Genomic DNA, 14,814 nt, shown 5'->3' with positions numbered 1-14,814 from the left:
AGGGGCCTGTGAAGTCTGAGGCACTAATCAGTCCAACATGGACTGGACCTAGGATTTCTACATAGATGTAGCTGATGGCCATCTCAGACTTCATGTGGCGTCTACTAGTAAGAGGAGCAGGGGCTGTCTCTGACATGGACTCTGTTGCCTGCTTTTTGATCTCTTCTGCCTGATGGGACTGCCTTACCAGGCCAAAGGGGAAGAAAATGAACTCAGTTCTGATGCAACTTGATAAGTAAGGTGGGTGGGTAGAGGGACTTCCCTTTTCTGAGAAATAGGGGAGGGGGAGGGAGGATAAAGGAGGGCAAGTAAAAGGGAGGGGGCTATGACCGGAATGTAAAATGAATAATTTAATTAATTAATTAAAATAATAAATTTAACCTTTTGAATTATTCACTTAGTCAGTCATTTGGTCTGAAATTATGAATGCTTATGATCGTAACCACACTATTTATGCTCATCTAATGGTAAGGCAAGAGAAAGTTTGCTATATTCATCCCCTGGAAGATATAAACCCTATTACACTTTATACATGAGAAATAGATTATATTTAAGTCAGCTGGATTTGTTTGTAAACAGGTGAACACTAAAAATAGCCTTGTGAAAGTGTGGAGTAATGCTTTGCACTTAAGCTCCCTGACACTGGTATGATTGCACTTGGAAAAGCCAAAGGCTGTGCATGTTTTCATCCCTTGTACTCAGATCTGCTTGCTGGCTTACAGAGAGAGGGGATACTCTACCTAGCATTGCTGTGACTTCCACGTCATCCCTTATTCAAAAGACCTGCCATATGACACGTTTGTGAAGCTATTGGAGTACAAGAGAGTTTCAAATGCCAAGAATAGGTGAGCCTATTTTTAGAAATATGCATAATGAAGCATAAAGAAGGTTTGTAAATATTGATGGAAACTACTACTGCCTTATTATTCTGTTTTAATATTATATTTATTGAGAAGTTCATAAATACAATGTATTCAACCCGTACTTCCCTCCTAACTCCAAGATCAGCCCTCACATCCCACCTCCCAACTTTATTCTCCTGTTTTATAACCCACCAAGCCCAGTTTGGGCTGCCCATTTATACATGTGTGTGGGGCTATCCACTGGAGTGTGATTGACCTACAAGCTACACCCGTGAAGAAAACTGACTCTTTGAACTGGTAACTGGTAGCACACACTTTTAATCCCCACACTAAGGAGTCAGAGGGAGCCATATTTCTGTGAGTTCAAGGTCAGCCTGGTCTACACAGTGAGTTTCAGGATAGCCAAGGCTACACAGAGAAACTGTGTCTTGAAAAACCAAACCAAACAAACAGACAAAAACAAACGTCAAACAAAGGAAAAAGAAGAAGAAGAAGAAAAAAAAAAAAAAAACAGGCTATATTCCCAAAGAAACAAAAAAAGAGTGACTAAATCTTGTAGCTTTGAACTATCAATAGTTTCTTAGCCTGAGGTATGGGCTCATGAGGCCCTGACTTCCATGCCGAAATGTTGGCTATGCAGGTCTTCGAAGTCTTGTGAAGACAGGCAGAGCTGCTGCCCATTCCTGAGTGCAGGGATCCTGTCATGGGCAGAAGATACTTGTTATTTGAAGAGATTTCTACTTAAAATCTTTCCCCCATATATGTAAGAAAGTGTTCTAGGGAGCATATCTAGCTGGATATGATTTATTTGCCTAAATATTCACATCTATGCAGTTATTGAATGTGTGATTATTACAGAAGACAAAGAAAAAGTTGTCAATCACCATCATGTGGCAAGTATCTATTTTTATCACTATTATTGTCTGGGACTGCTATACACTTTGTAAGGTTATGGATTGGATTGGATTTCATATACTGCTTCTTTGCTATCTCAGTAGCCCCCAAACTCCTCACTAGGATCTCCAGGGCCTAGCCTCCTCTGTCTTCAGCCACTCTTTTAACCCCACTCATCAAGCCCATTTCTGCCTCATCTGTCTCAAGCCAGATCTGTGGCTGCCTGTGCATCAGAGTATTATCTGTGACTTTCCCTCAACTGCCAAGGATGCTTTTTAGTCCTATTTGTATTTTTACCTCTTATTATCCTTTCAGTCCCAGCTCAGACATCATCTTGATAGAGTTCCCTCATGGTCAGTCATTATAAAATGGTTTCTGTAAACCTTCCTTGTTGTGTGGTGTAGGCACTTAATATTAGCTCTTTTGTGTCTTTACATATCTACAATGCCCCTGCATTGTCCAGACACTGTGAGCTTCATGAAGTCAAAATAATTTCTGTTCCTTATTATGTTTAGAATTCAGTAGAGTTTGTAGGATTTGATCAATACTGTAGAATTAGCTGATGAAAAGACAAATAGATAAATAATGTTTACAAAGATAAATTTGATACAGAAACTGGAGGTAGAAGATGAAGCTGGATTTTATCCAAAATGAATGGATGATATTGAGTGCTTGTCTCTACGGGGAAACCGAACATTGAATCATAGAGATCTGGGAAATACAGCAATCAGAGACAAAGATAGTAAACTCTGAACCCACAGTCTCATTAACAAAAAGGAAAACCAAACAGGCAAGAATAACAGGCAGGAAGGGAAATTGGTAAGCCACAAAACTACAGAGGGTCCAAGGAAAATTAACAACAAGAAAAGGCCAATGCAACTTGAAGATAGATGTTTCTAATAGACCATTTCAGTAGATGAAATTGTCACAACCAACCAAAGATATGAAAGGTCTGGGCAGTAATGAGAATAGAAAAACAAATAGAAACCACCAAAGACTATGAAGAACTTATGATTAAAGTTACTGCTATTCAGACACTATTGCTTGGTTCTATTAACTCCATTGCTAGTTTCTATTCTATCTGTTAAATAATAACTCCTAATAACAATGGCTATGCTGCTAGCTTTTTATTTGTATGGAGAAACTGTATAGGAGATGACCTAGTGAGTAGTTAGGTTCCAGTAAAGCTGTTAGAAAGTTAATTGTTGCTTTAACAGTTAATTCATTTGAGATGGCAATAAAATAGCCACATCCCTTTAAAAATACATCTTAAAACTAAATAAAATTCTGGAATAGGGCGATGCGAGGAAGAAATGCTCCATGGGAGGAGTGCCTCAAAATCATACAGCGTTGTGGACACCAGGAGAGGAAGGTAGTGACTTTGAGGAAGGCTGAGAGGACAGCAGGCACCTGGATTACACTTCTATACCTAACCTTAGTTTACGTTTCAGAGCATGCACTCTGTGGTTCATGTGCCACAGTCATCTCAAGGCCTTCTGAAAACATGATTTCATGAGAAAGCCCCAAATCCCCAAATTAGGATAATTTGGTGTGAGGCCAAATAATAAGACAAAAATATGAGCCTTATCCAGTGGGACATTTATACCACCTCCTCGCCTGGGACAAAGGGGACAGCTTCGTCTGTGGTGGAGCCTCAGCCTCTGCTATGTGTGAGATACTTTAAGATGGGGCTGTGGAAAGACCTTAGATTTGTGAATGTACAAGCAGAAATAAACAGTTTAGATGATTATTTAAAAACTGCTAAAAGTTAGGTTTAAAACATTAATATGTATTTAGAATGAGAAAGAAAATTAAATCATTAGCTTTTAAAGGGGGACATTGTAAAAGCTAGAATAATATTAATGTTCAACTGTCTCACATCAATACTTTGTGATCACAGAGGTCTCAGTTGCCTTTTTATTTTTTTATTTTATTTTATTTTTTGGTTGCCTTTTTTATTTGACAACTGTAATACTGTGCGCAGACAAAATGAAGATAATTGTCTCACATGACAATTTTGACAGAAAATTTTAATTAATGGTGGTTATTATATGTAAATCTTACAATTCCACATAAGAATACATATGCTGCATATAACCTATAGACACAATATTCTAATTAGTTCTATTTTCTGTGATTCCCATATAGTACAAAAAAGTAAGTAGAATGTGAGGAATTGAGTATTTTTCTGAGAGTAGAGAATTTCTGTCTTGACTAGGTGACAGTGAAAACTGAACTGTAGATTTTAAATTTTTACACATGTGAAAATACCCTGTTCCTTCTGCTATACCTCATCTTTACTGTTCACATAGTTACTATGCTGTGTACAGTGGGTCACATTTACCCCTCTGGTTCAATATTGTCATGTTCCCACATCCAATGAGCAGATGTCATAGGTTGAAAGAAGCATTCCCGAAACACTTTCCATCAACAGGAACGGAATCGTGTTTGTATCCATGTGGACGCTGCAAGCCATATGAATATATTCTATACCATCCCAGCTGTATAAACTCTTGGTTCACTTTCCTCTTAATTGAATCTCTAAGGTACCTGTAAGTCCTCCAAAGCCCCAGTGTGAAGGGAAACCAGAGGAGAGAAAGGCAGGGCCTAACAAATCCCAGTGGCAGCATCCTCTCCACTCAGCACCACAGAAATATTTGATTGTGTTCTCATATTACTGGGTCCTCCCCAAGGTTGTTCAGAGAAGTTTGTCCTAGTAAGGACTTAAAACTTCAACTTCAGTTGTTAGACACTAGTTATTTTTCTAAGGAGGAACCGGAAGAAAAATGGATTTGGGGTTGTCTTCCCTGGTTGTTTCTTTAGCGATCCAACACATTTGGGTTGTTAATGACCTAACACATCAGCTGCCTGTGTGAGTTCCCCACCTGGCCTAGGGTTACTGGTAGCAGTTGTCATACTGCCTTCCATTTGCCTGGTAAGACCTTCCACCATAACCACGCCCAGGAACTTTCTCCCTGCCTTTTTTGCTCCTGATTCAGTTTACAGATTTGGAGACTGAACAGTTGGGAGTATGGAGGGAATTGAAGGCCCAGGGCCACTGAAAGAAAGCCATTAAGCCATGCAGCAAAGGACCTGAATTCTAACCTTATGATCTGACAGGGCTCTGAAATCTCCACCAAGCAATAATGGTGCTGGAAAAAAAAAATCACTGCTTCCTGGGACCCCAAGGGTTCTTTGGAGATGTTTCAAGAAATTCTGTTTTCTTGATAATTAACATGATAGTTATAAGATTTTATCTAGAAAACCGTTACACTCTGAAAAAAAGGTTTAAAGGGGAAGCTATGTTTTCAGATGCTCCCCACTGTTTCGAACTCCTGTGCAGCTTTTTCCCATTGGTATCACTGAGTCCCAGGTTCTGTCACTGGAGATTGGTTGTTGTAGTTGTTAGGTTTTTTTTTTTTTTTTGGATTTTGACACTTACTTGAAGTTGTGTGGTGGCATTCGACACTAATAGAATTTGGGCTTGGCTGCCTATAGGGTAATGGGGGTAGCAATGCTATTACTAGTTCCTGGATGCAAAATCTGTGATTGGTACTTAACTAAACAGATTGCAGGTGCCTTTTAAAAATGTATCCATTTCTAATTCAAAGTAACCTTTGTATTCTGTCAATTTATAACCATGTGTTAAAATTTTTGATGTCTATATCTCTACCCTTTTGTGTTTATTGAGGTTATCTTTCCAAGAAATGATCATTTCACACCTAAATAATGATGTTCTTAGGCGCGGTGAGTCACAGGGAAACAGCTGAGGTGAGATGGCAACATTGTGAGTTCCTCTACACTTACCTCCAGAGTGTCCCACTGGTCAGAACTGCAAGATCTGTATGCCAAAATTCTTATGACCTGCATCTCCTTGCTGGACCAGAAGGCTTATAGTGAAGTACAGATGTTAACTTCTCTAACCGTCACCCAGACCTTTCAGAAAGTTAGCAGGTGGAAATCAAAGGGCCTTACAGACATGACTCCAAGATTCTATGATCATTTTCTTACTTCACAAAGGGATTAAATGGAAAATAAAAGTCTTATTTCCTTCAGGCTCCAGGACATTCTTTCTGCTTCTGATTGATCTTCATGCATAAAAATGCCAGTGAATGATGACCCCTTTGTGTCCCTATATTGCATGCACAATGCATCTGTAATCTATAGGATGGTTATTGGGAGCTGAGTGATAGAATTGAGACCATCTTATAGTGCAGAATCATTCCTTGGCTGGCAATTCAAGTGCAGTAAAACACATAGTAGAGAGGAGTGTAGCCATTATTCTTGGAGAAGGTTCCGCAGTAAGCTGAAGTCATGTCCACAGGACTATTTCTAACACCTGAGGGAGAAAAGGCCCAAATGTCAACTATCGAAGGCAAAATTGTTGACTTTCTGTTTTTAGCTCATGAGGTAAACTGCCTGATTGCTTATTTTTATGCTACACACATACACTATTAGGGCTAATTTATTTGCTCAGATTCATTCTACACTGCACCCCAGAAAATGGTGGCCCTCTGAATATCTCCTTCAAAACCCATTTGTGATTCTGAGAGTTTCTTTAGAAAATGGCTCCCAGGGCATCATTTCCTTCAAAGATATAGATGAGTGTCTTCACACACATCAAGAAATAGGGTTGCATCAAATAAAGGGACTGAGGTAAGCATCCAGGAGACCCAGTTTTGGCCAGAGGAAACAGACTTTAGGAGTTGTCAGAAAGGTGGGCTGGACGATGGTGGCGCACGCCTTTAATCCCAGCACTCAGGAGGAGGCAGAGGCAGATGGATCCCTGTGAGTTCGAGGCCAGCCTTGTCTACAATGCGAGTCCAGGACAGCCAACGCTACACAGAGAAGCACTGTCTCAAAAACAAAAACAAAAAACAAAAAAACAAAAAACAAAACAAAAAAAAGAAGAAGAAAAAAAAAAAAAGAAAGAAAGAAAGAAAAAGAAAGAAAGAAAGAAAGGTGGGAGTGTACAGCCAGCAGCCAGCCCTATCTCTTCATCAGTTGATGCCACAGCTTTTTCCCCTCCTCCTTTCAGTGGTTTAATGTGAGTGCTTCTCTGTACCTGCTTCCTTTCAGATGCCTCAGGAACAGTACTCACACCACAGGAGCACCATGGCCGGCTCCGAGGGGCCACACATATACAAAGTGGGAATTTACGGCTGGAGAAAAAGATGCCTGTATTTCTTTGTCCTGCTGCTCATGATTTTAATACTGGTGAACTTGGCCATGACCATCTGGATTCTCAAAGTCATGAACTTCACAATTGTAAGTAAAACCATATAGATGTGGTAGCTCTCCCTGGAAGAAAGGGGAGCATGGAGCAAGGATTGCAATGGGCTGTGGGAGACAGATGTCCAGTGGCCCGGCATTTGAGTTCAAGCTGCGTTTGAATACAAACTTCTGTCTGCTCTCAGTTCTTCTCAGGCTTAGAATCCAAGTTTAGAGTCACTTCCATCACTTAAAGTGTCTTTGGGCCTTCTCTCCACCATTGTAGCAATTCTGCATCCTTTAGTCTTTGGCCACTTTGAGTAAATAATTCAGAGGGACATGAAGGATGAAGTGAAAGTATTTGTTTTCATTAAGTTTAGTAGGATGAGGAGCCGTTTCATCAGGCAAGAGTGGAAATGTAAGAGTACAGCTGAGCTTCAAGAATCATCTAAGAATGTTAGCAGTCAAATTACACCTGCGTGTCCACCACTGTGCTTTGCTGACAATCTTCAGTTTCTGCTATTGCAAGGGCACAGCAGAAATGAGAAGGAACCAGCTAGCTGTTCTTCCCTTGTTTTTAAGGGATATATGTATGTTCCGACAAAACTATTGCTTCATGCTCAGGGTGTTATTTAGATCTGTCATTGACTTTTTGGAATTCAAGTGAAGAGAACACTGTTTCAAAATAACATGTGCATATTCTGAGATCTTTTTGATTTAGTGATGTGCGTCTGTAGAATCAAAATAATTAAGTTACTAATGAGAAGGTCACGGATGCTAATCTGAAATCCGGGGAATACATTTTCTCGTTCTGATGTCAAAAGTTAATAGACAGGGAATATAACAACTCTTTATTGATAGAGAAATGGAGCCACAACAAAGTGAACAGTGAGGGCTTCCTGTGAAACTCCCAAGTGGAAATATAGATATTTGTGGTGGTTTTGAATCACAAAATGCATTTGTGTGCTTGGCTTGCTCAGGCTGTGTCTGCTGGTTGGTCTGTTTTTTGTTTTTGTTTTTGTTTTCTTCCATCTTTCCTACCTGAAATCGATGCACCTTGATGCTTTATGGATGCCTTTATGCATCTCATGTTCTATTTGCCTCTCCAGAGGACAAGGGCTTGCATGCATTTCCAAAACAAGGTGAGATTTTTATGTATACTTTCTCTGTGTGCCTTTGTCCATCACTCATGGTGGGACTCACTGGTCCTAGGGCTAAATATGGTATCTATAAACCAAGTTAAGAGATGCAGCTTCAGGCTTAAAAATGGGCCATTCTTTAATACCCATAGTTAAAGTTCAGAAATAGATAATTGAAAGTAGACCTACCATTTCATTACTCTGTCTTGAAAATGTTTCAGTTACTTTATAGAATACAGAATAGATTTCTGTTTTCCAACATCAGCTTTGGGATGCAGCATTGGTCAATTTCCATGTGTCTGCTGTGAATCCAAGGACATCTGTTCCAAAGTGTAAGAACACATTATGATCTGTTTGTAGATTGCAGTCAATACATAAATTTGGGATTTTGGTGGTGTTTATGAACATGCAAGGGTTAGAGAAATATTTTTTTTAATCAGTGAACAATTTCATTCTGATGTCAAAGACAGTCCTGGTTTATGTGAATCTAAAATGTTTACTTAACTAATTATTTTATGAATGACTAAAATAACACAAATAATTAAGATGGTACAATGAAAAAAATTTTAAATATATTGTTAGGTGGCATTACAGAGCAATTACTGGAGCATCAACACATGAAAGACTGTGTACAAATACATTTTATGAAAATGATGAGGGTTTTTTAGTCTCTATTTTAATTTTTTTTGATTGTTTTATTTTGTACATATACATTTATATTATTACATGTATACACAATAGATTACTTATGCCAAGAAGAACCATGGCACAATCAGGAATTATATAAATGTTACATTCTTGGTGTTTTGGCTATTTGTATTTGACAGCCTTGAAGAAGACATCATTCCTATCTTGGTGCATCTAAATTTCTGAATGTAAATCAATCTCCATCACATATTGTCATTATCAACTTAGAACAACTATCTAGGCCTAAAAATATCTTAACCCCTAAATAATTAAGCTTCATTGTAAAACTAAGCTACCTGGTCTTCAACTCCCTCAGAGACTTGAAAAGGAGTAAACTTGATTATCTGAGTATGCTGGGAGTGCAGGTTAGTAGCTTTCCAAATGAAAAGATGACAGAGACAGTTTTCTACCTGAATAGTCACCCAAAACTCTCTATAATGTTGGAGCATCTTCCTCAGGCTTCTAGCCCAATATATCTGACAGACATATTTGTGAGTCAGGAAATAGTGAGGACTTGCTTACCCTGTCTTGGCAGAGTCTGGCCATCGACTCTGCCTGCATTCAAGCTTGCCCTTTTTTAAAAGGCAGAATTCTGTCTGTTGTAGAAATGAAGACCATTTCCCAGTGGCTAGTTTGCGACATTTGAAGCCATCTCCATATGGAGGTTCTTTGATGAGTCATCATTATCTTTGAGGTAGGCTGGGTGTTGCCAGGAGTTAACCTGTTTCGTTGTCAATGAATCTTTAAAGTAATAAAAACATTCTTTAATGCCATATTCTGCATGTCTCTGGGGTTTTTGAAGACCTTGTCTTTCTATAGAGTCATATCTATCTGCTGTACCTAAGATGTATATTCTTGTGATAAAAGTAGACTAGCAATTGACATGGCCATGATTTAATCTACTAACATTTAATTTGTATAACTTATTTCTCCTAAACAGCTTGACAGCACTTTCAAAGCATTGGAAGTAAACCTTGTATTATAATTGAATTATATCTTGTTTAGAGAAATATTTATGAAAAGAATAGGACCAGAGTCTATCTAATTTTTGCAAGGGAAGATGTGATGGAATAAGGTGTCTAGCAATGTATGTGTGAGAGGTGGCCTCTACCCCCTTTAGGTTTCAGTCTACATGATTTCAATTGACCTTTATTGACGTGACCATTCCATGTCATTCCTAAATTTAACTTTTCAAAATGTGTAAACTGAAATGGCTTCTATACTACAGTATTGGACATGAGAAAGCAGGCACTTAGGCAAAGCATAAAGCACAATAACTCAAAGACATTTAAAGGGTAGAATTTATAAACCTTGTCTATTAGATGTTATGTCAGGGTTGAGGGGTAAAAAAACAAATTGAAAGAATTTCTGGTTGTGGCTAGTGGGAGAGTTAGGTGGTTGGGCTATGCAAGCAGGACAGAGTTTATGCCTTCCCTAAGGGTACTTAGCTGAGGACCTGCATGCCTCCTCTGCTACTGGAAGCCAATGCCTCTATTTGAATATTTTTGTGATTTAAAACAAAAATTGTGGTCTAATTCCCAGCTCTAAAATGGGAGAGATTTAAGGACTGAGGTGGTAAGAGCTCAAACATTGTTATTTTGGAAAATATGAAAATACTGGCTTAGAAATTTAAAAAGTCTTCAATTCTAAACAAATATTACTTGTAGGGTATGCTTCACCTCACAAGATTCATAAAAGAGGATGCCAATATATATTGAACACAACTTACTGTGGGTAGATGTGATGTTGGGGAGAAGCATGACATTAGGGTAATAATCTATATGAAATCAACCATTTCCTGTAGTTAACTAAATTGAATGCCAGACTTTAGAGTGCTTAAAGCTTTACCACACCAAGTACTTACTATGTGAGAGAATAAAGCCACTATTAGCCATAATTGGTGCTTTATATCAGTAATGCATTTGAGCAAATAGAACTCAAGTATTAGAAAATTGGTCTTGCCCTGCAAGTTAACAGCATATTTTAATCCATCAGTCATAGTATAAAATGTATTCCGATAGAATTATAATTCTATGGCACAAATAATAATTTAGTTAGAATGAAGATCTTGCAAAAATGGAAGGAGGTATTAATCAATCAATGTTCTCCTGGAGAATATGAGATGAGAAAGCAGTAGGAATCTATTAGGTGACCGTGCATCACTTTATGCAGTGCTTTTAAATGTATTATCAATTGAAAAGAGTGCTTGTTTTATATGCTTGAATTGTTCAAAAATTGGGTGTTTGGGGAGGTTTACATTATAATCAACTTCTCAGAATACTACAAGCAGAGAGGCTGATGTCATTTTTGAGGACTTGGAAATGTATCCAACGTTGAACACAATGGATGTTTGCTGCAGTGTCAGAGTTGTGTTTTGCTCCATCCCTAAGGATGCAAAGTCTGTGGAAGGGCTGTTGCCATAACAACATAGATTTACAAATGAGCTTTCCTTGTTTAGAAGTATATCTATAGATAAATAATTTTTCTTTCCTCTCCTTGTTACAAAATACCCTAGTGCCCACAACTGGTCAGGAATGTCTACCTACAATTCTCAGTTTCCTCTACATTGGAAAGTACATGATTTTCCACAATTAATACACCTGGAAGTCAGTCTGTCTTCATTGAGCACACTATGCTATATAAGAAAGCTAATATTCCTAGTGTCTACTCTATGCTAGGCACTGGTCATGACACTTAAACATGTAAATTAAATTTCCAAAACAATTGTATAGATGAAATAGTCTTAATCCTCTGTAATAAAAGAGAACCCAAGCTTCAGAGAAGTTAAGTGACTCTGTGAAAGTAATATAGCTAGTGAGTCTAAAGAGGGTGTGTGGCCTAAGTGTACCATATAGTACCCACTGTCCATGGTGGTTTTGTGATATGGCTCTTCAGTAAGATTCTACTGAACTGACTCCTTAATCTTCATTTGCTCTGTGGTGTCATCAATTCCTTTACCATCTAACATATCTGGTAGCGTTTTCTGCTTAGTGTAGTTCCCTAGGACTTGGCAAAGTGCACTGCTTGCTTGACTTGATTGACACAGTCAGTGAATGACCTTCTCTGGTACTGCCCTCCCCTTTTCTCCCCTTGTGCTAAAGTGACCATCTGTGTGCCTTTTGTCAATCTGACGATCCTTTCCTCATACGACAGTGAGTTAAGCATAAGAATCAGCATCTGACCCAAGGGGAAGGCTCAAAGCTGACAACAGAATGTCACAAGAGGCTCCACACAATAGTATCATTGTGGGAGATTCAGGCTCTAGAGACAAACATTTTAATTATAGTTCTCACTTCCACTACATACCATGTGGCCTTTCATGAATTCCACCCCATCTCTGTGCTGCCATTTCCCAGAGGTCACACCAGGACACACCTCACAGAATGGTTGTGATTTTTAGAGGAGGAGGCGAAGGTGGTATTTCGGATTCAGCCTGGCAGTGAGAAAAGCACATTATATGTGTTTGATGCCATCATCATAGGGTTCTACAGGCTCCATAGATTCTGTGGTACCATTGCCATGAGTAAATAGAACCTAACATAACCAATAACAGATAACGGATCCAAGTTAGACTGTCTAGGATTTATTTATTTATTTATTTATTTATTTATTTATTTATTTGGTCAATTTGGCACAAATCAGGATCATCTAGGATGAAGGAACTTCAGTTGAGAAAATGCCTCTGTTAAATCGGTCCACAGGTAAGCCTGTGGGGGTGTTTTCTTGATTCATGACTTATGTGGGAAGTGCAGCCCACCGTGGATAGTGCCACCCCTAGACAAGTTGTCCTGGCTTGTATAATACAGCAGATTGAACAAGCCACTGAGAGAAAACCTGTAAGCAGTGTCCCTCTGTGTCCTTTTCTTGTGTTCCTGCTTGAGATCCTGTCCTGACTTCTCCCAGTGATACACTGTGAGGTGGAAGTATAAGTTAAAACCAAATAACAACAACAACAACAACAAAAAACCCCAACCAAACACCTTTCCCCAGTTGCTTTTGATAGTGTTTTTTTCACAGGAAAAGACAGCAAATTAGAGCATAGACTATTACAAACTTTAAAGGAAGAGAGAGATGAAATGAAATAGCTTGAATTGAGGTGTCTGACTAGTGATTTGAACAGAAATTAATTAAGTGCAGCTCCTGGTCTTCTAATGAGTTTGATATACTGGGAAACAGCACAGAAAACCTCTGCCTGAGTGTCAGGGATTGACAATTGGCCATGATCTCTATAACCCTTCTCCTCAAGAGACCAGGGTGGAGCTAAGTGTTTTAGGCCCTGTGTCTTCCACAGCAAGTTCCTGCTTGGACGTTTCAGGTCTGTATTTTGCACTTTGCCTTAGTGTGTGAAGCATTACTCTGCAAAAGACTCTTGCTTTGGCCAACACACTTTAGAAGCCAATTCCTAAGATCATAGCCTCAAAGGCCTTCCAAATAGTACAGTATGGATCATCTGTTCTATACCATGACTGAGCACAGTGCTTATTAAGTAGCAAGACTGAAAACGTGTAGGAATCATTGACAGCAAGCATGATCTCTTGTCCAAGTAAATGTAAAACTAGATGAAAAAGAAATCATGGGAGTCTTTTGGTCAGATGACAGAATCAAGGTGGGGCATAAAGCCCTCTGACCTGACTCCAGCCCTCCGTTTGTCCTGGAAACTTCTCTGACACAAATATTCTGTTTCAATTCTTAGGTTCATCCGTTCTTAGCTGGCTTATATAGAGCCAGCTTTCAGTATGTGTTTAATAATTATAAATTTCCCTCCTGTACATGTACGGAAAGAGCATCAGTGCTAAGTTCCAAGTCATGTGGTAGAATTGTAGCACATTGCTCTCCTGATTGACTCTTCATTGACCAGAAATACAGACTTGAGACCATGGGTTTTGGAGATCATGTAATACATGAATGTCTATTTACCTAATAAACTTTATACAGAATTTACTTCATAATTTTCCGATAATATTCGTAAAAATACTAAAATGCAGGCACCCATCCATATTATCTGTGTGTAACAGATGAGGAAGTGGAGGCTTGAAGTACAGTCACTAGGCCAAGGTCGCACAGTCTGGTGAATGACAAAGCCAGGATGGGTTTGCACAGAATCTGGCTCAGAGGACAGTCTTAATCAGTACACAATGCTGACCATTTTCCAAGGGCTATTTTTCATGAAGACAAATTGAATTTGTTCAGTGTGATGTCTCAAACATGATTTATTTACCCTGAAGTAAGATAAAGATCCACTGAGGTCAGAGGAAGGCATTCTAATACTTGGAAATTGGACACATTGTAAAACAGGGAAAGCCAGGGAGAATGGCCAGTGCCTTCCATAACTCAGGCCAGGGACACCTCATCTGTTTTGGGAAGGCTCACAGAACTGTGACCTAGTCAAACTAACTTTAGTAGAGGGGAATGAGGAGACACATCTGCAGGAAGGAGAGGGGGTCTATCTCCTGGGGATGTAGGATGCCAGTGAGACGTTGGGCAAGCCTTCTTTCAGTGGGACCTTGGCTTCTTCAGATATGCTTCCTGTTGCTTTCCTAAGCCAAAACCATTAGACTTGCCTTGGGGACTAATGTAAGACATGATATTTTCACTCTATCTATGCTATTGGTGAATTCTGTGTCTGCCCACATTTTCTGTATGCTTTGTGGCTTCAGTTTGCATCCACTTTGAAATCCCCTTTTAAAAAGCCATTCTCTTTTAGTCGTCTCCTCTCTCAATATTGCTCAACCGACATCCAAAAAAACTTGTATAGTGTTCCAGTAAGCCTTGCGTGTCCCAATGAGTTTGGCTTGCATGCCCATAGAAATGGTCTTATGCCTTAATTGCTGTGACTTGGGAAGCCAATGTCACCTCCTTATAGAGACCTGGGCAGCAGGGTGTGAACTCTCTTGTCCTTATCGAGATCATATTTGAAAATCTTATGTACATTTGACCTTCTATTCTTTCTCTCTCTCTCTCTCTCTCTCTCTCTCTCTCTCTCTCTCTCTCTCTCTCTCTCTCTCTCTCTTCTCTCTCTC

The 14,814-nt window shown here is 39.1% G+C and overlaps 1 protein-coding gene across 2 annotated transcripts in view; it reads left to right on the top strand.

Moving 5' to 3' along the window:
• Nucleotides 1-14,814, top strand: part of Sgcd (sarcoglycan delta) — a 365,504-nt gene that overhangs the window by 15,158 nt on the left and 335,532 nt on the right. Inside the window, exon 2 of one of the 2 annotated variants that reach the window (XM_051167942.1) lies at nucleotides 6,835-7,025. In XM_051167942.1, coding sequence (XP_051023899.1) covers nucleotides 6,837-7,025 — 189 coding nt within the window. In that variant the 5' untranslated portion in view covers nucleotides 6,835-6,836. The remainder of the gene's footprint in view (nucleotides 1-6,834; nucleotides 7,026-14,814) is intronic. The other variant, XM_051167943.1, reaches the window with a different exon arrangement.

Source organism: Acomys russatus, chromosome 25 (assembly GCF_903995435.1).
Source record: "Acomys russatus chromosome 25, mAcoRus1.1, whole genome shotgun sequence".
In the NCBI taxonomy this organism is placed as follows: Eukaryota; Metazoa; Chordata; class Mammalia; order Rodentia; family Muridae; genus Acomys; species Acomys russatus.
The sequence above is the reverse complement of the archived record's forward strand: the minus strand, read 5'-3'. Positions and strand labels throughout refer to the sequence as shown.